At 40.2% G+C, this 27,988-nt stretch overlaps 3 protein-coding genes and 1 long non-coding RNA gene across 14 annotated transcripts in view; 2 read left to right on the forward strand and 2 right to left on the reverse strand.

Annotated features, from left to right (window-relative positions):
* MRPS14 (mitochondrial ribosomal protein S14) overlaps window positions 1-523 on the forward strand; it is a 29,531-nt gene extending 29,008 nt beyond the window's left edge. For both annotated transcript variants that reach the window (XM_045811389.2, XM_045811391.2), the window contains exon 3: window positions 52-523. In XM_045811389.2, the coding sequence (XP_045667345.2) occupies window positions 52-234 (183 nt within the window). In that variant the 3' untranslated portion in view covers window positions 235-523. The remainder of the gene's footprint in view (window positions 1-51) is intronic.
* A 3,825-nt stretch (window positions 524-4,348) lies between these two features.
* CACYBP (calcyclin binding protein) lies at window positions 4,349-15,745 on the reverse strand. 2 transcript variants are annotated; one of them, XM_045811387.2, is made up of 6 exons: window positions 15,507-15,745; window positions 11,099-11,318; window positions 7,686-7,782; window positions 7,335-7,434; window positions 5,985-6,082; window positions 4,349-4,936 (listed from the first exon to the last, which is right to left on the reverse strand). In XM_045811387.2, exons 1-6 carry the CDS (start codon window positions 15,525-15,527, stop codon window positions 4,780-4,782), a joined length of 693 nt encoding a protein of 230 aa, XP_045667343.1. In that variant the 5' UTR covers window positions 15,528-15,745; the 3' UTR covers window positions 4,349-4,779. The 2 variants fall into 2 exon arrangements, with proteins under 2 accessions (XP_045667343.1, XP_087714850.1); XM_087858724.1 differs by lacking the exon at window positions 15,507-15,745 and adding an exon at window positions 15,038-15,216.
* Window positions 15,746-16,045: 300 nt separating this feature from the next.
* On the forward strand, window positions 16,046-27,967 carry LOC123801387 (uncharacterized). Of its 2 annotated transcripts, XR_006782210.2 has the most exons (5): window positions 16,046-17,196; window positions 19,699-19,996; window positions 25,035-25,050; window positions 25,812-25,873; window positions 26,380-27,967. It is a non-coding gene; the product is annotated as an uncharacterized LOC123801387 (long non-coding RNA). The 2 variants fall into 2 exon arrangements; XR_006782211.2 differs by lacking the exon at window positions 25,035-25,050.
* RABGAP1L (RAB GTPase activating protein 1 like) overlaps window positions 23,068-27,988 on the reverse strand; it is a 716,315-nt gene continuing 711,394 nt past the window's right edge. For all 8 annotated transcript variants that reach the window (XM_045811376.2, XM_045811377.2, XM_045811379.2 and 5 more), the window contains 2 exons: window positions 26,553-26,750; window positions 23,068-25,543 (listed from right to left, as the gene is read on the reverse strand). In XM_045811376.2, the coding sequence (XP_045667332.1) occupies window positions 25,391-25,543; window positions 26,553-26,750 (351 nt within the window). In that variant the 3' untranslated portion in view covers window positions 23,068-25,390. The remainder of the gene's footprint in view (window positions 25,544-26,552; window positions 26,751-27,988) is intronic.

A 27,988-nucleotide genomic window follows, 5' to 3' on the forward strand; every position in this document is an offset into this window, starting at 1 on the left:
AAAAAAACTGTTTGCATGTGATCTGTGTAGTAATGTTGTGACTTCCCTTAGGAGGTGGCCGATGAAGAAATTGCTGCCCTTCCCCGGGATAGCTGCCCTGTTAGAATCCGAAATCGGTGTGTTATGACGTCCCGTCCCCGTGGTGTGAAGCGGCGCTGGAGGCTCAGTCGTATTGTCTTCCGTCACTTAGCGGACCATGGGCAGCTGTCGGGGGTCCAGCGAGCAATATGGTGACCCGCTCTGGAACCTGCTGAGCAGGGAGACCAGTTCTGGCAAGAAGTGCCCTCTCGAGTGTCTAGAAAACCTAGTGTTTTAGGGGTCCAGCGTGGGAGTCTAATCTGCCTGATGCTGCCTGTGGTTAAATTACTTTTTAATTTTAGATTAAGAAATTTGGGTGTTTCATTCTGTCAGTGAATGCTGGCTATCTGTGAATTCTCTCTTCTCTTGGACTTAAAAATTAACCATACTGTTTCCATACATAGTACGAGGAGTAGAGTAATAAAAAATATTCTGTGAAAATGTTCTCTATATGCCTGCCTTTTCCTTCACACTTAATCTTTTAGCAACATATGAGGGTTCCTGTATTTTTAAGGGAATTATGTCATAAAGCAATATTATCTAAAAGTTAATGCAACTCATGGACAAGTACCTCATCTGTGGCCATTTGTAATCGTGGGCTGGCTTCCCTGACCTGCACAGTGCACTGTACTGCTAGCTCTTGCTGGGGAAACGATGCGTTAGGAGGTACAACTGATGTTCTTGGTTATCTGACTCATGCTCCAATTCTCGGTGGAGCTGGACAAAAGGCAGAAGCACGAAATGTTTCTTGTTCCATCTTCAGCCTTTAGAACAAAACATCTCTTAAAGCCTCTGAAAATCTATCCAAACAGGAAAAGGTTTGTTGGAATATTATATATTTTCTTTATTCTGGTTGATCTGTAACAAAAATGAGTAAGGGTAGTAAAAGATTGTCTTGTTCAGTAACTCACCAGTGCTCAGCGCAGTGATAGAAATGTCCAGGGTGTAGTATGGAAGCACCCACTTAACGAGGAAAGTGTTCCCGTAGCTGACATCTGAACTTATATCAAGAGGCAAGGGATGAGATTTTTGCAGAGGGAACCAGGGAAGCGGAGGTGCAAAGACATCAAAGAGTGCAACTGCAGCCCCTCTGTGGTATGAGAAATACGAAACGCAACACAAAGGCCATATGATGGAAGACACCACATTCTGCAAAGGTAAGACTAAACTGAAATACCAGCTATTGGAGAGTTTTAAGCAGAGGAATGATCTTATCAGTTGCTCTCCAGATGACTGACAGCGGTGTGGTCGATCTAGGCCACAAGCGGAAAGGCTCCATGCAAGATAACCAGTTAGGAGGATGTTGTAATCATTCTGGAAAACCAGCTGAACCAAAGGAGTTAAGGCAGACAAGAGGATAGATTTTAAAAAGTCTTAGAAATTGGGCAAGACTTAGACACTGATTATATTTAAGAGGTGAAGGGACCTGTGGGTTTCTGGTAAGGGTGACTGGATGGATGGCAGAAGGCAACCCAAAGATAGAGAATATGGGCAGAAAACAATCAGTTGGGAGGAAACCAGGCATGAGTTCAGGTTTCAGTGGTGCTGTTTGAGATGCTTGTGTCTTCCCAGTGGAGAAGACTGGTGCGCAGCTGGATAGCAGAGTCTGGAATTTCAGTGGAGGTGAAGCTGTGAGGGAATTCTCACAAACATTGGATTCATGTTTCCCAAATTTATATTACGGCTTACCAACTGGAATGCTCTGGCTAATATCCCAGCTAGTAACTAGGGTTAATCAGATTATAACTAGAACATTTGTTGATTTCTGGCGTATCATTGATAGGACACCCTCTTTTCATTTGTTTTCATTTGACTTGGGCGTGCAAGCAGGATCCATCGATTTTGTTTGGTTGCTGTGCTTCTCGTTCCTGTTTTCATGTCACTGGTTTGTTGGAAGAGCCAGGTCATTTGTCGTATAGAATGGCCAGCATTTGGCTGTTTGCTTCTTCATGTGTCCTTTAATTTATTCCCGTCCCTAAAAACTCGTAGTTACATTCAGAGGCTTGACTAGATTTGGGTTTAGTATTTTAGGAATGAATTTTCACAAGTGTGTGTGTACTATTTCCCATCCCATCAGAAGGCACCTTTCTGGTTGTCCTCCCACTGTCGGGTCCTGTATCCTGTTGACTTGATGAAGGATTTTTGGTATTTCATCACTTTCTGGGATAAGATAATTCGGGCTTACCTTGTGTATTTTCTGCCTCAGACATTTTTTTAAGGGTCCCTGGTCCTTTTAGTACAAAATGTTTAGAGACCACATCTGAGCACTAAGGGTGTTGCTGTTTGCTACTGAATTCTGAATTGTCATTGCCTTTAAGCCCTTTTGGCGGATGTTGCTAAGAAATGTGCATTTAAAAAAAATGGTAAATTTGTATTGATTCTGTACTTGTTAAAGTATAAGTTCCTAATGACTTATTCATTACCTTTATCATATAATACATAAAAATTGCTTCAACGTATACTACTGATTTTACTCCTAACAATAAGTGATCATAGTGTTAAAACTTCTCTGGGTTTGTTCTTGGACTCCCATTGCACTAGCAATGGAGAGTCAAAATACCATGTTCTAAAGTCACTTGTAAGTATCGTGTTTGTCACAACTTGGTATGTTAGGTTTGTTTTCAAATGTTATGATTATTTTTTATTTAGCTTTTAAATTGTTAAAAAGTCAAAACTACAGGCAAAAGTACACCCAAGTATGGTTTCCATCCCACCTTGTTCTTTTCCCTACTGGTAATCATTTTTATTAGTTTTGGGTTACTCTTCTGGTTTCTTTATGAAATAAGTATGTGTTTGTCTGTGTATTCACATTTCTCACCCTTTTGGACACTAAGGTAAGTATACCATAAACAATTTTCTGCACTTTGCTTTTCGTATATCCTGGTCGATCATTCTGTATATGTAGAAATAATCTTCATTTTTGTGACTGTACAGACCCCCTGTGTAGACGTATCTTTTTATTCAGCTAGTCCTCGATTAATTGACATTTGGGTATTTCTATTTTTTTGCATTTATCATTCCAAATTTTTGCCAGTGTTAGCTGTGGGAAAGAGCCCAGAAGTAGAATTGTGAGTCAAAGCATAAACGTGTATATAATTCTGGTGGGTATTAACAACTGCCCTTCTGTAGGAGTTTTAACTTTACAACCTTTATTCCATTTCTATATTAGGTATTTCCCTGTACTCTCAACAGGTTAAACTTTGGAAGTTTTTCTCGTAAAAGATAAACAATGTTTTTGTCTTCTGAACAAGGGGAGCATCTTTTGCATATGTTAAAAGGTACTTACATTCTTTTTTCTGTGAACTTAATTTGGAAATCCTATCAGTATGTCATGTTTTGGGGGTTACTGTGGAGTTTTTTTTTGCCATGTGAACATTATGTAGTTAAAATTACTGATACTTATAGTTTTATTACTTCTAGATTTTAAGGCACACAGTATAGTTTTTCTCACTCTTAGGTTAAAGTGGAGTTCTATGTCCTCTAGTACTCTTAAGTCTTCATTTTTACATTTAGATCTTTGATCTGTTTGGCTATTACCTCAAATGCCCAGCTCTCCTACAGTTTTGAAATGCTGTTACTACATTCTAAAATTTTCCTATGCCTTGGATCTTTTTCTGTTCTGTTCCAGTGGTCTGTTTATTCATGTGCCAATATCAGAGCTTTTATTATAGAAGTTGTGTTAATTTTTTTTTTTTGAGGTTATGTTAAGCAGTTACCCTATATGTTAATTTTAAACCCTACCAACTTTTACCCTCCCACTTTTACCAAATTCTATTAATTGTAGTTTTGGTTAATCCTCTTGGATTTTTCCTCTGTGTGTTTAATCACTTTGTCTTATCTAATTGCATTGACAAAGACAATGTAGTAATGGAGATCACTGGCATCTTGCTCTTAACTCCGGATTTTTAGGGGGAGTAATTCTAAAAGAAATCCTCCCTTTAATAAAAAGCCCTTCCTGACATACTCCTGGATAGACAGAACTATTCCATTGAACAAAAATCTAATCAACTTCAATGAACAAAGAAATAGATGGATCTTTTATTTTTGCTTTATGGTTATTGCTTTTTAAAGTCATCTGATCCATGGCAACTAATTGGTACTATACAAAGATGTGTTCCTTTTCTTGTCAAGTTTAGATTTAGTGTTTATTATTTCTAAGCATTTAAATCTAGAGAAAAGTATTTGTGATTGGATTAGTAGGCCATGGTAACGTGTGGTATATCAGGCTGCTCACAGAAAAGAAAACTATGGCAACCTTGAAGCACACAGGTACGAATTTGCATTTTATGCAAAAAATTCAGGTTTTATTTTTACTTATTCTTACATTGGTGGGAGCTGATATCAGGAACTTATAGGCAAACAAGAACTTTTGTTTTCTACCTCTTAGCTGAACAAAAATACACACAATGTGGCATTATCATTAGGCAAGACTTGCTTTTTTACATTTCACACAAGAATACAATATTATCCCTTTTTAAACAGAATGCCCAGATTACTAAGGAAACCATCTTTGGAGGAAATGTTTAATAAGCATATTTTATTTAAATAATTCCTCCAGGAGGAAATGGGAGAATCACTGCCTTTACTTAGAAGATGACTGTGTAAGTAAGTTATATGTCGAATTTATCTGTGCAGCTCACCATTTCCTCATTGGAAACATCAATATTTCCACTTCACAGTTCCCAAAATGACTTTAAAGTCTTAAAATTCTGTGTCTCCTTTGGCTTGCTTCTCTCTTGATTCCACCCAAGCTTTATTAATGGTTCGCTTCATATCATCATCTCCATCTTCATAAATTTTCTTTAGAACATTCATCAGTCCCTCACTAGGATCTGTTTCAGTGTCATAGGAGGGCTTTCTGTGAAAAAGAAAACACAATCAGTAATGGAGATAGATCTATATCTAAATGATCCCATTTACTGATATGGTCCTCAATATAATTAATGCCTGTAGTTCAATCAACACCCAAGCAGGGCCAATTTATATTCTTCATTTATCTTATTCAGGGCCAGATTGTGTAACTGGGCACTGAGGATACAACAAGAGAAAAGACATGGTCCTGTACTCAGGTAATTTGTTCTAGATTTAAAATCAAATCAAATCAAATCACTCTAGCCAACCAAGTGCACCGGGCTACAGGGGAGGAGTGAGAAGGAGGAGGAAGGCTAAATGATTTGACGTAGGGCATCGCCACTGCAGGACATTTCAGGCAGAGGAACAGTCTGACCTAGAATGGAAGTATCTTTAAATAAACACTTTTTAGAAGAGCCATTAAGTAGGATAAAAATACTCTTTCACTCCACACCAGTGACAGTGAAACTAATTACATATGAGAAACTGCTGTGGAATTCAAAAAGTTGATCTAGGTATCTGGACCTCTCTTGGGATTAATGAAATGGAACCTCTGGGAATAGACACAGAATCTGTATAGAAACAGCATGGGTGGGGCACCCAGGAGGGGGTCGGTTAAGCGTCCAACTCTTGGTTTTGGTTTCAGCCCAGGTCACAATCTCAGTCAGGGTGGAGATGAAGCCCTATGTCAGGCTCGCGCTGGGCATGGAAACTGCCTGGGATTCTCTCTCTCCCTCTGCCACCTCCTGCCCCCTCCTCACACTTGCTCTCTTAAGAAGAAGGAAGAAAAAGTACCACTGGCCCAGGATTAAGAACTAATACAAAAAAGCCAACCAAAACTAAGCCCTCCATAAAAAGCAACCTGCTGTATCCATGCCCTCCTTAAATGTGGACAGTAGAAAGATACAAGATGATTGGGTTACTCAGTGGACATTAAGAGGTAAATGGTCAAATTACAGACTATACAACTCTTATCCGTAACAGCAAAGTGTTAAAAATCTACAATCCCAGCAAAGAATACATTTAAATTCTTAAAGAAATGACAGTAAACTCACTCTTTCTCTTTGCATTCTTTTTCAACCTGAGTCAGGTAGTCCCACCGTGTGTTTTCTGCTTTCTTTCTACATAAGATAAGAACTGTATCTGTCTTGACCTGGAAGAAAAACAGGAAAACAAGTACAACTTACAACACATGGAGATAAGCATGGTTATTTGGAAAATATTTACTCAAAGTTACTATTATGTGTAGGACCTGTTTTAGGTGGTAGTGATACTTTCAGGAATAGGACTCATGAAAAGAGAAGACCATAAACAAGTGAAACGAATACCTTCAAATATAAAGACAAAAATAAAGACAAAGAAGGTGTTAATGGGGTTTGGGGGAGGAACTTCATTAGGAATGGCCTCTGTGAGGTGAAATCTGAGCTGTGGCCCAAGATCCAGAAGAAAGGGCACAGCAAGGAGAAAGGCTATAAAAAGGAGTAGTGGGGTTCTGGTGATTGAAGGAGAGAGTAATACAGTAAGGGGGATCAAAGACAGGCGGAAATGGAAATAATATACAACTCTTTCAACAATGATCCATATAATTCCTAATTGAGTATTTGTTCAATGATGGGATTAATGGATAAAGAAGGAAGCAGTGAGACACAAGCTAATTAAGTTATATTCTAATACTGCCTTTAAACTGGTATAGAACTATAACTATGTAAGCACGGATGGCAGAATGGCACCTCTATTACTGAAGTAGAAAAGAGATTATCTGAGTTAGTGAGAAGTGTGAATAGCAGTTTAAAAGGCCATTTATTTTTTTTGGATTTTACTACTTCTAATTAGGCTGAGTGCTTAATTAAGTCCTTTTATTATCAAAAATTTAGATACATTGCTTCTGATAATAGCTACCATTAATTTAAGCACTTTATATATATTTCACATCAGTATATAATTTCAGCTTTGTAAAATAAACTATTCTCATTGTACAAACGAGGAAACTGAGGCACAGAATGACTAAGTGAGCTGCCAAAAAGTAACAACTAGTAAGTGGCAAAACTGGCATCAAAACTCAAGTCTCACTCTTAACCAATTTTAAAAGTTTATTCCCTTCTTGATTTTAGTGCAATATTCTTACAATCACCTATTCTTCTAGAGGCAGGAGTTGACAAAGGGCCAGGTAGTTATTATTTTAGGTTTCTGGCACAGCTACTTAATTCTGCCATTACAGTGCAATCACTGGCCCAGACAACACATAAACAAGTGAGCACGGGCACGTTCCAATAATACAGCCATCAGGCTGTAGTCTGCTGATCCCTGATACAGAGGATAAATTAATTCTAGTTCCTCTCAATTCTAAATCAACGAGGTTCAACTTAATGAGGTTTCATAATATAATGACAAAAAAGCACACTTACTTTTTTTGAACTGCCTTCCACAGAGATGGGTTTTAAGAGATTGTTCACAATCATGGAGTAACTCTTCCCATTTAAATTCTTTACCAAAAGATCAAATGACCTATAATACAATAGTAAATACATTATGTTTCTGGCTCTATGAGAGTTGCTTTATAGCTTTTATGGAAAAAAGCCACAAGTTTTATTTTAGGACGTGCATTTGGCCACCGCTGGTGATAAGATTAACCTCTTCAAAGCAGGTGTAAAGGAGAATTCTAAATTTAAGCAGTTTTAGAAACTGCAAAGAAAAGAACCAGTAATAAAGCAATCTCTGACTTAATGATCACTGTATTTCCCATCGTGAGAACTCACCTCTCTGTGAAATGCACCTGCACATTCTCAGTGGGGACTTGATGAACTCCAGTTAAGGTAATGTAGATTTTCACAAACTTATCTGACTGATCCCATCCTAGTAACAACAAAAAAGGGACATGAGTAAAATCTCATATTATCTCTAGAACAGCAAATGCATATGGCTCCTAAAACTGGAGAAAACTAAATTCTAATAATAGAAACATGGGAAAAATTAAAATGTAACAGACTTTCTAGATGGAGAAATTGAGCTTCATAACAGTTAAGTAATCTATCCAAAGTTAGGGATCTAGCTAGTGGTAGAACTCTGATTCAAATCCAGGTTTACACAAAGCCCGTGGGTTTTTTATTCCTTAGAATAAGGAATATGATCATTAAACACATTCCTTAAGAGTAGCTCATTTTTATAACATCACACACAAAAAGAAACTCAAAATGGATGAAAGGCCAAAATGTGAGACGTGAAACCATAAGCTCCTAGAACAGAACACAGACAGTAATGTCTGGCACTGGCCATAGCAACATTTTTCTAGATGTGGCTCCTGAAGCAAGGGAAACAAAAGCGAAAACAGTACGACTATAATAAAATAAAATGCTTCTGCACATAAAAGGATCATCAATCAAATGAAAAGGCAACCTACTGAATGGGAGAAGGTATTTGCAAACGGTCTATCTAGTAAGCGGTTAATATGCAAAATACAGAAAGAACTTGCATACAACTCAACACCAACCCCCCCCCCAAACAAAATGGGCAGAGCACCTGAACAGACATTTCCCCAAAGATGACATACAGGTAGCCAACAGACACATGAAAAGATGCTCAACATCCCTAATCAGGGAAATACCAATCAAAACTATAATGAGATGTTACCTTACATCTGTCAGAATGGCTAGAATTAAAAAAACAAAAAAACATGAAATAACAAATGTGGATATGGATGTGGAGAAAAAGGAACTCTTGCACACTGTTGGTGGGAATGTAAATTGGTACAGCCAGCGTGGAAAACAGAATGGAGGTTGCTCAGAAAATTCAAAATAGAAATACCATTATGATTCAGTAATTCCACTACTGGGTATTTACTCGTGGAAAACGAAAACACTAACTTTAAAAGATACATGTACCCTTATGTTTACTGCAGCATTATTTATAATAGCCAAGAGAGGGAAGCAACCTAAATGTCCATCAACAGATGAATGGATAAAAATGTAGTATATATGACAATGGAATTATTACTCAGCCATAAAAAAGGAGAACTTGCCATCCACAACAGCATGGATGGACAGAGAAAGTGTAAGTACATCAAATGGATAAAGTCAAATACCATATGATTTATCTGTTGAATCTATAAAACCAAACAAAAGCAGAAACAGACCCATATACTGAGAACAAACCAATGGTTGCCAGGATTAAGGGGTGTGGGAGGTACAGGCCTCTAGTTATGGAATGAATAAACTGGGGAGAATAAAAGGTACAGCGTAGGGAATATAGATGATATTGTAATAGAATTGTACAGTGACACTTCTGGTGAGCAAAGCCTAACACAGGTGCTGAATGTTGTACACCTGAAAAGAATGTCTCACTGTGGGTCAACTACACTCAAAAAAATTGAAAGAGCAGCTCATTTTCTTTTTGTGGAAATTTTGTCCTATACCTAAATAGCAATAATTCCTTTAAAAAAAAAAAAAAAGATTTTATTTATTTATTTGACAGAGAGAGACAGCCAGTGAGAGAGGGAACACAAGCAGGGGGAGTGGAGAGGAAGAAGCAGGCTCCCAGTGGAAAAGTCTGATGCGGGGCTCGATCCCAGAACGCTGGGATCACGCCCTGAGCCGAAGGCAGATGCTTAACGACTGAGCCACCCAGGCGCCCCTCAATAATTCCCTACTAAACCAGATGTCTAAACGTCAGTATTATCTAATTCCATAATCATTTCTACTTCTCTAAACAGTTCAAAGGCAATCATCACTTTCTCAGTTCCCTTCCCTGATGGTAAAATAGGGAGTCCAAATCATCCAAATCTAATCTGACTAACCTAAATGAATTCCGTCAACTAAACATACAAACTTCACATAAAAAGCAACTAAAAATGTTTATGTATTTATTATATAGGCGTGCTCTATATATCCCTGACTGTTCCTTGCTTAGTCCAATAGAAATGTAATGTTAATCAAAAAAGACCTCCTAGAGGGTTCTGCAGACCTTCATCTAGTTTCTTCCATTCATTCGATCCATCTTCCACATTCAGAACAGTTTCTCCCTTAACACAAATCAAGGTTACTGAGTATATGCCATAATCCTACAAGCTCAGACCAGCTTCCGATAGTCAAATAGTACACAGCATATCTCCTTTTTGTACTATACTACATCACTTTTTTTTTAAAAGATTTTATTTATTTGAGAGACAAAAAGAGAGAGCACAAGATGGGGGAGGGTCAGAGGGAGAAGCAGACTCCCGCTGATGGGTGAGCCCGATGTGGGACTGGACCCTGGGACTCTGGGATCATGATCTGAGCCAAAGGCAATCACTTAACCAACTGAGCCACCCAGGCACCCACTATACTACATCTCTTAAGCACAACACACACTGCTTTTCATTATAACAATACAGAAAATACATGCTGCCTTTCATGGCTCTATGCGTGTCATCTGCTCACGTGATCCCCCTCCTTTTCTTACACTTGCCAAACTCATCCTTCAAACTCAAAATATCTAAGTCTCCATTTCCACCCTTCAGTCTTCCATTACATCAGCTATATTCCCACAAAACTTCACAAATCCCTATTCACTTCATTCGAGCAAATATTAAGTAATTACTATGTGCTAGATACTGGGAGCACAAAGAAAAACGACTGTTCTCCCCTCAAGAGAGCTCAGCAGATTCAAGTTGCGCTGTTACAAATTATCTACTGAGAGAAAATGGTATCATTACATGTTATAGTGTTAGCTGTGTGTCTGTGTCCTAACCACACCATGAGCAAGGACTGGGTCTTGGTCACTACTGTGTATCCACAAGCGCAAGCACAACAGTGGCATAGATTAGGCACTCAGAAATGTTTCTCGAATTTGCCTAGATTCCTTTCCTTAGATAATACTGGTGGTCGTTTGGCAAAGTAAAATGCAAAACAGGATTAAAACAAAAAGCTGTGTTCCTTATATGCTGAACATATTTCAGGATGGGTTCATTCTTGTTTACTCATTATACAAAACCTTCTTGCTCTTGTTGATAGCTTTTAAATCTATTCTTTCCTTTTTCATCTCTTCTAAAGCATCTTAATAAATAACAACGGGTCTTCTCTTTCAAACTACCAAAAACAAACGGACTGTTTTAAAAACTGACTTTGTTAGTGGGTCAGTACTCAGGAGTAAGTTGCTGGGAGGCAGAAAGAGCTGGAGGTAGGGTACTGAGTCATACCGTAATTACTGATTTTCACTGTATATCCTGTTGTAATAGGAGCAACCACAGCAGCTGGCTTTTCACTGTCAAGAAGTTCTGCTTTTCTCTGTGATTTCTGTTGCATCTTGTTCTTGATTTCTGTCTCAATCTTGGCTTTTTCAGCTGTAAGGGCATCACGTACTCTTTTCCTAGTGGCCTTTTCCAGCAGCACCTTCACCTCTTCTAGATCTTTCTGTAGCTGTGTTAAAATAGAAGGTAGGTTAGCTATGATAAATAAAATGATAGCTGGATATTGTGCCTACTGGTCATTTTAGTTTACTGAAGAGCTAAGAATTAAGAGATTCATTTACATTTTCTAGGGTTGGGTTGCTACCTGAGATTCTTTTCTCCAGCCTACTGAACTGTGTAAATTAACTGAAGCTTCCTATTTTTTTTAAAAGAAAATTAATCTTAAAGTAACAGTAATTAATCAAGCCTAAATTTTCCAGTTTGCTAGCTGTTATCTGCCTCTGTTTTAGAACATTTTATTTACAAGGTACTGTTGTGATTCATAAAGTTCGATGAAGGAATCTCAAAAAAACTTATGGATTTCCTTATAACATCTGTTCCTAGTCATCAGGTATTAGGAATTTTAAAAATCTTAAAAAAGATGAGCGAATACACGATGAACATAGTGAAATGCTACAGCAACTTTACTGAGGTAGTCCTTTCTGTGACTGTTACTCACTGGTTCCTACCCCAAATACTTACTACACATGAAAAAGTTTGCATTTTTAAGAGATGAAAAAATAAAGACATATGTCAGCTTTTAGGAAAAAGTCTTGTTCTGAATCTTCAGGTTAATGTTGCAGTCAAAAGTCTGGGTCCTGGCTGCACCATAGAGGAGAAAAACCTAGGCAAACAATCCAAAATGCAACACAGTCCTGGGATCGCTGAAAAAACCACCTGTTCTTTTCTCCTTGTGCCAATACATCGCCTACCAGTGTCTATTTCTACTTTCTAGAGAGAGAGCCAACATTTTATGAAGTTCAAGAGTTAAAGACACTTTTAGATAATTTATCAGCTTAAAACCTTTCCCCATTATCCTCTAACATACTGCAAATGCATAAAATCCTTACAAAGGTTTCATTTTCCTTAAATAACTTTACATTCTGACTTGATAATAGCAACTTGACATTATACACTATAGCCTCAGAGCATATAAAAAACCTCAATATAGGGGGGCGCCTGGGTGGCACAGTTGTTAAGCGTCTGCCTTCAGCTCAGAGCGTGCTCCCGGAGTACTGGATTGAGCCCCACATCAAGCTCCTCTGCTGGGAGCCTGCTTCTTCCTCTCCCACTCCCCCTGCTTGTGTTCCCTCTCTCACTGGCTGTCTGTCTCTGTCAAATAAATAAATAAATCTTAAAAAAAAAAAAACCAATATAAAAATCTTTAAATGCTTGATAACTCAGTATAATGTCCAAGTAGTATTTATTTATTTATTTATTTACTTATTTATTTATTTATAGATTTTACTTATTTGTCAGAGAGAGAGAGCAAGCACAAGCAGGGGGAGCGGCAGGCAGAGGGAGAAGCAGGCTCCCTGCTGAACAAGGAGCCCCGATGTGGGACTTGATCCCAGCACCCTGGGATCATGACCTGAGCCGAAGGCAGACGCTCAACCCACTGAGCCACCCAGGTGTCCCGTCCAAGTAGAATTTTAAAGTCTTTGTTTTCTTAAGTCTTAAAAATGTAGTAAGAGAAAAACAAATGATTTTTACCCTGTCTTTCATTATCTCATTTAACTCTGATGCCCTCATTTCACCTATCAGTAACTACTAGGATGGTAAATAAAAAGTCCAACTGTGGCAGTCTCCTGTCTTATCTACTCCCCTCACCCCCCAAAACTCATATCACTAAGACAAAAAATCCTGCAATTTCATCTTTTGAGCACAGAACCAAGATGCTTTCGTACAAAGCATCATATCTTATTATAATCTAAAAAAATTCACATTGATTCTAATACCAATATGATAATAATCTTGAAATGTAAAATCAGTATATTTGTTCCTAAGGATTCACTTAACAACAACAAATATATCAAGTCTTAAACAACATGTTTTATTTGACTGGATAGGAATCCCTTTTCTAGCAGGCTTCTCTGACTCAGAGAATTAAGCAAGGGACTCTCAGGCCCTGTTGACAGCCCGTTTTGGCTCTCCCCTACTACGAAAGGAAGGGACCCACTGCTAAGTCTGCAGCAACCTTCCAACGGGCCTTTTTTTAATTCCACAGTGCTGTTATTTACAGACCTGAAACCAGTAAAATCGATCCCTTCGGTACTTTTCCTGCACACATACTTGAAGATGTCATAGATACAGCAGTTTCTCATCTAATTTACCTCAGCATTCATCTGTTTTCCTTATGCAGAATCACACATCCCTTTTATCCCCACGCATAAACACATTCAAGCTTTATCTTATTAATTTCTGAGTTCTTCACCAGGAAGCATTAAAACCAAAGTGCCTCAAAATGAGCAAAGGACTTGAACACAGCCATCAAGCAAATGAAAAGATGCTTAACATCCTTAGTCATTTAGGAAATGTGCATCGAAATCACAACAGGAGGCCACTTCACACCCACTAGGAGGGCTAACATCACCAACCCCCCCCCAATAACAAGTGTTAAGAGGGTGGGCGGATACTGGTACCTTCATACATAACCTGTGGGAATGTCAAGTGGTGCAGCCACTTTGAAAAGAGTTCACATGCTCCTACAATTCCACTCCTAGGTACATACCTCACAGAATTGAAAATACGTGTCTACATAAGAAGTTGTACACAGTATTCATAGCGGCACAGTTCGTAACAGCCAAAAATCAACCATCCAAATGTCCATCAACTGATAAAGCAGAAACAAAATGTGGTATATCCATAAAATGGAATATTACTCAGCCATAAAAAGGAACATGCCACGCCAGGGATGAACTAGAGATCATTTTAAGTGAAAAAAGCCAAAAGCAAAAGGCCACATTCTTTAAGATTCCATTTATATGAAATGTCCAGTACAGACAAATCCAGACAGACAATCAGTGGTTGCTGGAGGGAGGGGAAAGAGGAAGGGACTGCTCAAGAGACACTTAATAGGTTTCTTTTGGGGATAATGAAAATGTGGAATTACACAGTAGTGACAGCTGTGCAACACTGAATTTACTAAAAATAAACAGTACACTGTAAAATGGTTAAACAGTAAATTTTATATCAAACCAAAACAACCCCTGAAGTGTGTATTTTTAAGTACCTCAACTGAGAAAAGTCACTTATTTTGAAGAGGATTAATAACTGAGCTATCCATATGTGTGACTGTGAAGTCACTGTAGAGACCGTTTCCTCAGGGCACATGGAAACCCAAGGCCTATCGTTAACAGGTAACATAAACCTGGGGGAGGTATCCAGTGTAACACACACACACACACACTCCTCATTTAAAGATTTTTAGACTTCCAAGTCAAGTTTGAGATTTCTCAGACTTGTTCGTATTGAGGAAAAGACTTCCAGAAAACAAATCTAGTTAATACCCAACACTTTACTGTGAATAACAGTATCGTGTGTTTGCACCCTACTTAGGCCAGGAAAAGAGCAATGCAAATACTACTATTCCCATTTTCTAACTGTGCAAACTAAGTCTTCAAAAAGTTAAGCCACCCCTGTTCAGCGTCCATAGAGCTTAAAAGAGAAAAAGGCTATTTCCCACCGCTACTTACAAGTAACTTTCCAATTTATTTTTAAAACGCATACAGCAGATCGCTGTTTGCCAAGCACTGTTTTCGACACTGAGCACTATTAGCTGTTCTAACTCTGTGAAATGGACACGACTGTGGCACAGAGACGCGCAATAACATGCCCAAAGTAACCCAGCTACTCCTGAGTTGAGAAAACAGGTCTAGAAGTCAAACGCCGGGAGCAAAGCCTTCTCACCTTCCAACCGCCTTCCACGGTGGAACGACCCCGCGGTTTCTGCAACGAGCGTTAAAGCAGCCTCACGTTCTCCGGCTCGTCTAGCGGGAGCGGACGGAGTCTGAGGAAAACGTGAAGGTGCCCAGCTCGCCCAGCTCCACCGCGGGCACTACCTGCAAGCCAGGAACCGCCACACAGCCCCGAGCACCCAGCCGGCAGGGACCACCGGCAAGGCCGGGGCTGAGCGCCGGGTCTCCATCGGCAACTTTCCCGGGGCAACCGAGGCCCGAAGCCGGCAGAGGCCGCTGCAGGTGGGCGGCTGGGCGGCCGAGGCCAAGCTCGGGGACTGGACGACGCAGAAGGGAGCCAGGAAGGCGGCCGCCGGGCACCTCAGCTCGGGAAACAGGGCGGGGGGGGCGGGCGCGAGTGCCGGGCGACGGTGTTCAGAGCCCCGCACGGCCGAGTGAGGAAAATGAGGCCGGACCCTTACCTCTTCCAAAGCTGAAGCCATGGTCAGGCTGATCAGGCAAGGCCCGAGCTGCAGCCACACAGGGGAGAGAACAGGAAACACCGCACCGAACGCGCTAACCCGGACGCAGGCCCCACCCGCACGAGTCGCAGCGCCCCAAGCCTGCGCGCAAACCCGACCCGGCGCGAGACCAGGCCCGCCTCCCGCACGCGGCGCCTCTGGAACCTTCGCGAGTCCGACGCCGCCGCAAGCCCCCCCACCCCACCCCGCGCGCCTCTCTTAGCCCCGCCCCACCAAACCTGGTCCCGCCCCGCCCGCCGAGTCTCCTAGCAACGCTCAACTCTCGCGAGCAAACCAGCAACTCGAGAAGAGTAACGCCTCTTCCTCCCCGCCTGGGCAACTGCACGTGTTATACTTTGACCTCGCGTGTCCCGGCTGCGCAGTCGCAGCTGAGAACAGCTATCTTGACGTACCTTAACCCAACCCCGGAAATAACGTACTGGTCTTCGGGGTCCAAATCGGAAGTTGACTAGAGAGTCAGCTGTTTCCGTCCCCTTTAGGGCACCGGGTCGGCTAGGCAGCCATCTTATTTAAAGCGTATTTGTGGGCGTCTGTGAGAAAAGGACCAAAAACGGGGAGAAGGGACAGCCTTTTTATGTTAAAACGGGAAAGAATGAAGATGGTTAGCGTGGAGGATCCTGAAGGGAATAGTTCGGTGTTCAGTGGGTTCTGACGCTCTGGAGACTCACCACGATTTAGCGTCTGCGATATGGTGGCGTCATCACGGAGCGCCACGGGAGGTGCGGTTGCTCTGGCCACGTGATGGGACCCTGTAGAACAGCCAGGGTTTAAAGCGGCTAATGCCAGGTTCCCCCCTCCCCCCGTCTTTGGCCACTTGTGGCCCCGCAATTCTTCAATGACTGTTGAATTGCTCCTAGGGCACCTTCGCCCCCTTCACCGAACATTCTGCAACACTAATTCTAATCCAGGTTTGAATTGGATTTAACTGAGGCTGTTAACTGGAGAAAATGTAGGCTGAGTGTTCCTGGGATTACATTATGTTCCTCCTGTATTTCGTATCATTTTAGCCTTCGGCAGCAGGGTTGGGAACAAACAGTAACCTCTGGGAAGTCAAATAACCCTCACTCAGCTTTATACATCGCCCAAGGTAGCGATTAGAATCATCAAGTCTGAGAAGGAAAAAAGCTACTAGCAAAATGCAGGCTGGCCATTATCATAGTGAAGAAGATTCTGGAGTGCAGTACAAAAATAGACAAATTAGGGGCGCCTGGGTGGCTCAGTCATTAGGCGTCTGCCTTTGGCTCAGGGAGTGATCCCGGAGTCCTGGATTGAGCCCCACATCAAGCTCCTCTGCTGGGAGCCTGCTTCTTCCTCTCCCACTCCCCCTGCTGTGTTCCCTCTCTCGCTGGCTGTCTCTCTGTCAAATAAATAAAAATTAAAAAAAAAAATAGACAAATTACAGCTACTTACAATATGCATGAATCTCACAGACCTGACGTTAAGGGAAAGAAGCCAGATAGAAGAGTTTATGGATTTACTTAAATGAAGTCTAAAACCAGCAAAAGTCATTAGTTAGGGTGTTGAAAATCAGGATAGTCTTTCCTTGGATGGGGAGGACAATGACAGAGCCACGAGGAGGCTTTTGAGGTTCAGAAAATGTCCTGTGCCTTGATGTGGATGTTGGTGACAGGTATGTTCACTTTGTAGAAATTCATGGAGCTGTAAACTGGAGTGCAATTTTTTTGTATGTTATACTGAGCTAAAAGTTATATTTAAGTAGGCGGGAATTTTCCTGAGAAGATGCAATGTTACACTGATACATTACAGTTGTCAAAATTGATAGAATGTACTCCTAAGATCTGTGCATTTTGTTTTATGTTAATTATTCCTGTTTTTTAAAAAGTATCCAGCCAAAGCCTGTAATTATTTATACTTAATAGAACAAATAGCCCATTGCACTGCGTGAAAGCTTGATGTAATACAGTGTTTTTCTAATTTGCTTGATTATGCACCTGGGACAACTCCCCGCACCTCGCCAGATAGCCTAACTAGAAGATATATATATTTTTTATTACTGGTCTTTTTTTTTTTTTTAATTTAAATTCAAGTTGGTTAACATATAGTATTGGTTTCAGGAGGAAATTTTTGTATTCATCACTTCTATATAACACCAGGTGCTCATCCCAGCAAGTGCCCATCACCCATTTTATCCCATCCAGTAACCCTGTGTTCATTCTCTATAGTTAAGAGTCTTTTATGGTTTGCTTCCCTCTCTGTTTTTATCTCATTTTATTTTCTTTCCCTTCCCCTATGCTCATGTTTTGGTTCTTAAATTCCACATGAGTGAAATCATATGGTATTTGTCTTTCTCTGATTTATTTTGCTTAGCATAATTTACTCTAGTTCCATCCACATTGTTGCAAATGACAAGATTTCATTCTTTTTGATGGCTGCATAATATTCCATTGCATATATGAACCACATCTTTATCCAGTCATCAGCTGATGAACATCTGAGCTCTCATAGTTTGGCTATTGTGGACATTGCTGCTATAAACATTGGGGTGCATGTGCCCCTTCAAATCAGCATTTTTGTATCTTTTGGGTAAATAGTAGTGCAATTAGTTGCTGGGTGATAAGGCAGTTCTATTTTTAACTAAAGTTAGAAGATTATAAATACCTTCTATTATCCAGTGACTCCCATATCAGTGTCTTCAGCAATACCCCTCCTCTGAGCTCCAGACTGTCTCTGCTTGGATGTCTGAGAAGTATATCAAATTTAGCTTATCTGAAAAAAGAAAACAAACAAAAAAACCACACAACAAAGATCTCCTCCCAATCGTCTTCACACCCCAAATCAGTTTCTCCAATTACTCTTCAGCTCTGTGAATGGTTACCTCCTGCTCTAATTGCTCAGAAGAAAGAACTCTTTGGCCCAAAATGTCAGTTGTTTTCTCTGAGGTTGAGAAAAATTCTGTGCTAGTTTAAACTTCACAGAGGTAGGATCTTTTTGTTCACCCCATTTCTAGCGCTTAGAACAGAGACTAGCGCAGTAAGCCGTCAGTAAATTTGCTTGAATTAATTTAATAGACCTGGTAATCTGCGTCTCATTTTTATTTTTGTTATTTAAATACTATAATTTCTACTTGGTGAGCCCATACTAAAGCCTGAGCTTCCTTGCAAATCTTCCTTACAAGAAAACTTTTGAAATATGTTGTTCTGTCTCCCTTTGACAGTAATCAAAAGTTTCGTTACAGTAAAATCTCAAAAAGGTGAAATTAAGAATCCCATGCAAATACAAAAGGAACATGTGACAAACATTTTATTCAACTCAGTTAATGAGGGAACCAGTCAGGTATTAAAACTGTTATCCTAGTGTGTTTGCATAATGGATACTTAGAGGCAACTTATTTCTGTTTTTTAGATTTTATTTATTTGGGCAGTGGGGAGAGCAGAGGGAGAGAATCTCAAGCAAACTCCCCGCCAAGCCTGGAGCCTGGTGTGGAGCTCTGTCTCACAACCCTGAGGTCATGACCCGAGCCGAAACCGAGAGCTGGAGGCTTAACCCACAGAGCCACCCAGGCGCCCCAGGACAATTTAATAATGGAATGTTAGTGTAAGGTTGCACAGTTAGATACAAACTGGCTAATGTCCTACAGGGAAATAAGCCATATATAATCTCTGGAGTATCCATTCCACTGAAAAGAAAGTAGGGATTTGCATCCCTATGGGTCATAAATGTACAATTTAACATGTAACCTAAGTATAGAAACTTTAATCAGTAGTGAACCCTGAATTTCATTTACTGTTCATGTTAAGAACACTCATGACTTCTAACTACCAAATTCATTAGATATTTTCTGAATAATTTTGGTTTTACTTTTTACGTACAATTTCTCATTTTTTAAAATACCACATGGACCAAGGCCACCGGGCTGGCTCAGTTGGAAGAGCAGGCAACTCTTGAGCTCGGGGTAGTGAGTTTGAGCCCAATGTTGGGTGCAGAGATGACTAAAAAACAAACAAAAAGATCTTTAAAATAATAATAATAAAAAAATAGCCACGTGGGGCAAACAAAAGAGGTCTGCAGTCTGGGTTTGAACCTCAAACTGTAATTCTACAATCTCTGTTGAATATTCTTACTGCATGCTGAAGTCTAAGAGGAGCTGACTAATCTCTTGGATTTCACTTAGGTTCCATGGGCTTCCAGGACAAACTGCAAATTGGGGTTCTCTGCACCATGCCTCCACTTCCGAGAACCCCTCTGGAGTCCGGCTTGAATTGCGCCATCACCCACTGTGCTGTACTTTGAAGACTTGGCCGCAACTGCCTCATCCAGGATTAGCCAATGTGGTTTTTGCGAGACTTTGGAATTGGGACTCGGAAATGCTAGTCCATCTCTGCTGGTCACTTGAAGAGAAAACATGTGAACTTGGTAGCTGTGCACGAAGAAGCGGGGAAACTTGTTTTCAGAGGGAGACGCAGCAGCAGGTAAGCATTACCTGGCAAGATGAGCAGAAATGTGATTATGCTTAAGTTCCTGATGGCATTCCAGTCCTTGTCCCAGCGCCTCTTCAGGCCTGTTTGGCCTTTAGGAGATGAATTCACCCATTCCTTTTAATTAATTGCCTTATGATTATTTAGCCGTGAGAGTGTCTGGTACGTGCAACCAAGGAGTCTCTACAGAGAGAAGGGGGCCCTTGGCAGTGCTGCTGTGCACAGCATCCTTCCGCAGGGTTTGCCCGCAGCAAACTCCTGGCATACTGTCTCTTTCTAAATGGACTGGAGTCTAGGGTCCGTGAAGAAGCGTTACATAAACATTGGGTTCAGATGATTCAGAACAGTCAACTAGAAACAAATCAAAAAGACGTATATGGACTTCAGAACAAATGTTTATTACTGCTTAATGGGGCCAAAGGGGCAACACAAAGTATTGAAAACATCACGGACTCACAAAAACAGTCACCTTGTTACCTTCTTGGTTGAATTTGTTTATTTCACAAGGCTTCATTCACACATGAAAACAAGATACTAATCCAAGTTCGTAACTGTTATAAAAGTAAACATTTGTTGGGACAATGTACAATAAATTGCACTTTTCTTAACAAGCATTACATTTACACTGATAGCATGTACTATACATAATACATGGAATTATGGAAACATCTAATTGGTCAGTGTTTACAGAGGCTGCTCACTCATGTTTCTTTTATAGTCAGCACTGTTTGGGCCAATCAACTCCTTTATTCTAGAACCTGTTTTCTTTAGAGAAGTCATGGACGAAAATCATAGAATTCACAAAAATAAATGGTACAGAATTTCTACTACCTCCTCAGCAAGGGAAAGGTAGGAGTTGAAAGAAGGGAAGTGATGCTGATTGAGAAACTTCTTCCTTCACTTGAACTGAAGATCCATACATTATGCAAAATACCAAAAATGGAGAAATTGGTGCAAAAGGCTATTGGGTCATCTTGGATTCTGGGACCATCTCCAGCTTTATTCTTGTGCTTTCATGACACCAGAGTCTTGATGCATTTATATACTTATAATTAAGTTGTCTATATTTTATTCCATATATAATATATAGTTATTAAAATTACATTTTAACGGAAAAGATTTTACATAGTAACTTATTGCCAATGAAAAAGGAAAGTAACTTAAAATGTTTATTTTCTACTCAATGATTCTCTTTTCTTAAAGTTTTCAGAATACTACTAATGATAAACTAAGGATGGAGGTGGGGAGAATGGGACATGTTGATGAAGATGTTTTTATAACAGGTAACAAATTCATTCAGAGATACGCTTGACATGTAGTCTTTCAGACGGAAGCCGGGAAGGGGACACCTGACTGGAGTCACTCGGCCACTTGTAAACATCCGCTCTTCTCGTTACAACTCATGAGCCTCGTCTGTTGAGGTGCGGCCCACGTGGAAGCATTCATTTTGGTAACTTTTGCAGAGAGAAGGAAATTCCTAAAATGAAGGGCTTTGCCTGTGTTACATGGAAGTTGCTAGAAGAGAGGAAGGCTGTTCAAGTTCCATGTGGCATCAGCAGGGCAACCAGAGGGGAAGATAGTTTTGTATCTGGGAGTAGGAAACACAGGCCACTGAACTCTCGTTTGGCCGTGTGTGTATTCAGTGGCGTGGCGCCTGGCCGTACAGGAGGCAGGGATCCTCTATGAAGAATTCTACCAGTCACGCACATACACAAGTCGAACAGTGTTCAAATCAAACAACAGCGTTTGTCCGTTCTCTCATTTACTTGTAACTGAAGCAAGAAAATCAGCTATCTTAAGAGTTGGAATTTTTTTTAAAGAGTAAATTCTATAATAGAATCCTCTTGCTAAGTAAGTAAAAAGCATTCTTTCCCAGAGAGAGAAAACAAACAAGGTATCTAATTTTTTTAAAGCTCCCTTCTCCCTTCAAGGGATCCTGAAATCAGACAACTACGTCAGAATCGTCAGTGGGTTGATCTCAGCTGAAGAAAACTCAGTCCCGGACGTTAGTTCCTCGTGCGGGCCTCATCCTCAGGAACTGAACAGCTCCTTTCAGGATCTCTCATCTCATGCCCTGAACTGTGCCTGCACTTGTCTTTCTCACTTTCACTGGGAAATAAAGCCACTAGTCAGTAACTGAAAAATAGTTTAAGAAAATGGAGTAGGGGTTTGAGAAGAATAAATATTAACAAAAGGTACAGAAGAATGAAATTTTTGGGAAAAAAAGAAGCAAGATAAATATTATTATTAACTATTCTCAACATCAGTACAAAGACTGCTTTTGTACTTTACTTTGGAATTTAAGAAAGCCAACGAAGAAATTACGAACTGAATAGCTGGGAGAGGGAAAGAGAGGCCAGAGGCCTATATGATATTCCTATCAGCGTTTTGATAGGCACTCATACACAGAACATTAGGTAACTGAGAATTTCTTTGCATTAAATTATATGTAACTAAATATAACCAAATTGTGCCATGGCTCAGGGTGGGAAGCTAGCAAACATATGCACTGCAAAATTCAGCTGGGTTTTTTTCAGCTTCAAAGAATGTGTTTAACAAGAGTCTCAAGATATAAAAGCTAATGAACTGAACTATCAGATTGAAGTTCGTTCCTTTCATTTATCCTGTAGAATTTAATGAAAAGAGAAATCATCACTCTTCAGAATGCTGCAAGTGTTGGATTTCTGGAGGAATGTATTATACAACATATCCTAGGAAAAGATGAAAAACAATCTAGAATATTTGGAAATTTCCTAGATGTCTGGGCTGATTGATGTCTTTCTAAAAGAAATTCAAGAGCAGAGTAGCAATTTTCAAATATATTTCAAAATAAGTGAAATTAAAACTAATAGTTACTTAATACGGGGAGTGCTCTAGTTTTCAGACAATACACGGGGAAAGACATATGGCTTGGGGTGGTGCTATTATATTGAAGGAAAAATCCTATTATACATCAAATTTTGAATTTTCTTTCTATCTAGTATTGCTACTGACCCAAAGGCATTGCAGTGAGGAACAGTTTAGACTTATGGTACCAGTACACATAGGATATGGAACTGGAGAAGAAAAAAAAAAAAATCTACAGATTGCCATTAAAATATTTTGAAAGAGTTAAGAGAAAATGCGAAAGACAGATTACACATTTGGAATGTATGTACCTGGTGATTTTGTTTAAAGAAAAAAAAAAACGTAAGGGGCTCTGGAACTGAGGCAGGTGTACACGTGAGGACTGGACTTACAGCCATTCTATTTCTCCCTCAACTACCACGTAAGGAAAATGATGCAACTTAGGCATTCTGTGGAATGTGCTGACTTTTGGAAGTTAAAAAGAGCTCTGTACAGTAAAACTATGAGATTCACAAAACATAAAAGAACATCTTTAATTTAGCTGGCCATTTGATAAGGCAACTTGTACAAGGCTTCTTGGAATCAAAGCATAAAGTACCAGCAAAGCTAAAAAATTATCCTACAAGATTTACAGAAACAAGTACCAAGATGCAATTTTCTAGCCATTATATTTTACGACAACGAAAAAAGAGATTACCTTTTCTAAATCACCAAGTAGGGAATATCAGAGTCAACACAGACACTCAGAATGCTGGATTATTTTCCTTTTTGGTACCAGGAAATGAATATTATAATGAAAGACGACAGAACAAAACACAATTCTGTAAGAAAAGTATTATTTGATGAGTGTAACAAAGGATAACATCCATTCAGTTTTATGGGTTGTAGATGATATAATAAACACTTACCAATGAAGGCGACTTAACTTTTTAGAGTTTAATGATCATTTTGGAGGAAAGGATCTACTATGAGCAACTTATACTGCATGCTCCTGGAGTTGAGATGCCTCTTATTTAATTTTTACTTCCAAGAATGTGTAACTTTTAATTGCAACATATGGCACGGATGAGAATCACTCTGGCTACAGAGTTTAAGATCCTTTGCAAAGAATTATGTTCAACAATGAAGCGAAGGATGAGTATCAATAAATGTAGTATCAATGTACATAGCTGATGGTAGTTTGGTTGGCGTAAGGACCAGAGCCTCCAAACTAGCTTAGAAAATGGGAAAATTAGTTTTGCTGTTACCAAAGGATTTCCTGCAAGGACTATATATATATATATATATATATGTTAAATATAATTGAAAAAAACTATTTCCACCAACTTTTACACAATAGCTTTACCTTTCCATGAGATATGTATTTCTATAAAGATTTTATATTCAATCAAAAATGTTACCAATTCATTTGCATCTCTTCATCTGGGGTACCAAGGGCACATTTTTAGGGAGATGCAGAAATCAGTAAAAGTTGTCTAACAGTAAACTAAGATAATGTGAAGCTGACCTTTATTTCCCATTTCATAACTTTAAAAAGGTAGAGTATATTAGTGTTTACTTAGCAAATATATGTCAACATTAAATGAAATACTCTGTCCCTGGTTCTCTATTTCATTTGAAGCACAATGGCTGAACCTGGGCCTTTCTAGGCTTCTCCAGTAACGGTTCCCTAAAGCTACAACTCGCAATAGCCACTCTGACTTCACGTTTGCTGGAAGTCACAACTGTGTTCACACGTAGGAATCGGCAATTCCCGTGTAGAGTTTCCCAGAAGGACCTGTTAGAATACTAGGGCCGAATGATTCATCTTATCCTGCATTTATCAAAATCTCTGTTCCTTTCCTCTAGGGTGTTTTCTCAATAGTCTATCTTATTCCATGGTTCTTGGCACTTCATTTCCAGATATACCCAACAGAAAATGAAAATAAACTCATTCTTTTTGGGGGGACTGTTCAATCCCAGGTTTAGTCTTTGGACAGGATTATCGTTTTCCAGGGAGTCATTTTCAGGAAGAAACCTGACAGTCGTCATGAATGGTCCCACAGTGTGCTTTATCTGAATAAATCCTGAAAAGATAAGAGGTTTAGATTTCAATCTTTTTTTTTTTTTCTTTTTCTTTTCTTTTTTTTTTCTTTTTTTTTGCTGTGACGAATATCATCCTATCACTTCAACCTTGGAATAAAAGACATCTCCATTTTTATGTAAGTTAAAAGTAATTATGAATAATTAGTTCTAAATAAAAAGCATTTAGTTCTGAATTACTTATTTCCAACTAAACATCAGGCATATAAAATAATGGGTAATACTATGATGGAACTGAACACGGCCTTCCATGAAGAAGCTCAAAAGCAGGTATTCAACATAACTCAGGTCAGTTTAAATAACATCCCTTTGCAAAGTGTCAAACGAGAAAGAGTGAGAGCTACTGAGAATCCTGGCTTGCTTTCTGGCCTCTACTTTCCTGCAAAGGGACACCGGGAGACTCCTCCTGGGTTTCTGTCCCTTTGATCGTTGTGCTCTTCTGCTTGGGTGAGGCTGGAACTATGTGCTCTCCTTGGGTGGCTGGGTGGCCAGCGGTGGCTGCAGTGGCTGGGTGCCCGTGGCCGTTTTGATAGAGTTCAGGGTTTTGCTAAACCAAGAGTTTTTTGCAGCTTGGATTTCATTCATAAGGGCTCCTCTCTGATGTTCAAGTTCCTAATTAAGAAAAGAAAATCATCTGAGTTATAAAAGTGTTTTCTCTCTGCCCAAAAACCCAAAGTATAGCTTTTTGGAATCCCCAGGTCTGTATAGCCACAGCTGTCCTCCCACAAAACCCACGAGAGATTTAACTGGCTTCTTAATGCAAGAAAACTATTTAGACTAAAAGAGTTACCACTGAAAGTCAGAATCTGGCTTCCTCTGAACAGTGAAATGAAACCTCATTTTATCTTTTCTTCCCCCTGTGTTTTTGGTCCAAATTTAGGCTTAGGTTACAACACGTTTGAAACAACAGACATATGGATGGACTGAACTTCTACTGATGACGTAAGCATGAATGAGTTCTATTCCAAACACACGGCCTTCGCCCCTGAGAACACCCCAGGTCTAGCACAGAAGCCGTTAAGGGTCACTGACGTGGCCCAGGTTAGAAACATGGCAGGTTATGGCGGTGGGTAAGGACCCTGGGAAAAAGGAAATGTGGAACAGTCCACCAGAAGCCAGGACTGTTTTTCTAATTATGTTATCTTCTGATATGGACAGAGATTTTTGGGGAAAGGGATTTGGTAAAGTCAGGTAAAGAGGAAGGAGAAAAAACTCCAAAAGTGAAGAATGGGTGTCAGCCACTGTTCACCTGTCAGGGCAGGGACAACAGAGAAGGTCTGGCCTCTCATTCTCAGGATCAGCTACCACAGTGGCCGAAGCTCAGTGAGAAGGTACCTCGGCAAGAGAACTCTCAGGGTAACTACAAAAGCATATGCTTACGTTCTCACAGGGTGTCATTTTCATTATTACATTTGCATTTAAAACTATGTGTTTATGTCACTGTTTAGAAATCATGCTGTAAAATGTGACTGTGGACGACGTATCAGTGGGCAAAGAATGTATTCATCGTATGTGGGAACATCTTCGGCGCTGAGCTGTTTGGGCGGATTCCGAGGGACGAGAATGTGTCGAGAGCACGGGCTGTTTCTCTTCTCCTGTGAGCTCGTCGCCGGTCACCGACCTGGATTTTGCACTTGGCCTCCACCAGCTGCAGTTTGGTCTGCGCCAACTCCAGCTCCATCTCCCTCAGCTGCTTCTTCAGGGAGTCCTTCTCATCATCCAGGTCCACCCCCGGCTCCTCCCTGCTGACAGCCACGGGCTTCAGAGCACCCTCTTTGCTGAAAATGTCGCTGCAGTGTTTACAGGCCATCATTTTACCCTGAAAGAGCCAAAGAGAGAACCCCCATCAAACGACTTCACGGCAGAAATAACTTCCTGAAACAAGAGGACATGATTCACATGGAGACACTGCTTGTGGTCCTCAAAGGCAGGCCCACTTCTGAAGGTAATTACTTTTCTTGTGCTGCAACCAAAATGGTTTTAGCACAAAACCCGACTGTGCAAGTTAGCTGCTCCTTGTCTCTTAAGGTGTCTCTAGAGAGACCTGCAAATGGAAAATATTAGAGCATCTCTGTGAAACCTGTTCTAGAAATTCTGTGCTGCCATTCGTCTTTCTAGAGCCCCATGCCATAGGCTCTCCATGCAGTGTCTTCTGAATCCCAGAGTTACTGTAAGACATGTACTCTTCTCATCCCCACTCTAAGTGGAGAAACTCAGAGTTTAAGTAGCTCGCCCACAGTAGACTGAGAAAGGTCATCGTGACTAACCCAAATCTATGCTTGCAACAGAGTTTATGTCGTTCGGTTCAGCTTTAAGCAAAGAGGATCATTACTGTTCAAGGTGATGAACGTAAACTCTGCCTTATGCCTGGCCTGCCAATCAGGCGCACAGCACTGACAGCAGCAGCTCCTCAAGATGGCGGTGCTACTGTTTTCCTAAAATATCTCCAAAACTAGTTTAGAGCTAAAAGATATTACAGAGTATTTGTATTTTAATGTACTACTACATATTATAATATGTCCATAACCGAAACTATACTCCTTTCTTCTCTCCCTCTCTCTCACACACACACACACCCCAACTCTGGGGTCATCTTTTCTTTACCTTCTCCCTCATTCCGTATTCAGCTGGTCATTAACTTATTATTTCTCTGACATGTCCAAGCTCTCCTCATCCCAGGCCTGAATCCCTAGAAGTCACCTTCTCAGCCCCCCGATGGCTTTTTTTAAATGTTTTTTTAATTAACATATAATGTCTTATTGGTTTCAGGGGTACAGGTCTGTGATTCGTCAGTCTTAGAGAATACCCAGTGCTCATTACAACACAAACCCTGATTGCTTTCTTATCCCATCCTTCATGCACTCTTCAGATTCCTCCCTGATTAATATTCATTAGACACTTAAAAGATATCCTGTGACTCTCTCCAGAACCTATACGAACAATTAGCCCACCACTGGCACTAAATAGGCACACAGCATGTATCTGTTGTATATATTTATTGTTGACTAAATAAAATGTTAAAGTGGTGGCTTTTGATCTGGGTCTTAAGTGATTACA

Source organism: Ursus americanus, chromosome 2, assembly GCF_024610735.1.
Source record: "Ursus americanus isolate L20-20 chromosome 2, mUrsAme1.1.p, whole genome shotgun sequence".
Taxonomy (NCBI): domain Eukaryota; kingdom Metazoa; phylum Chordata; class Mammalia; order Carnivora; family Ursidae; genus Ursus; species Ursus americanus.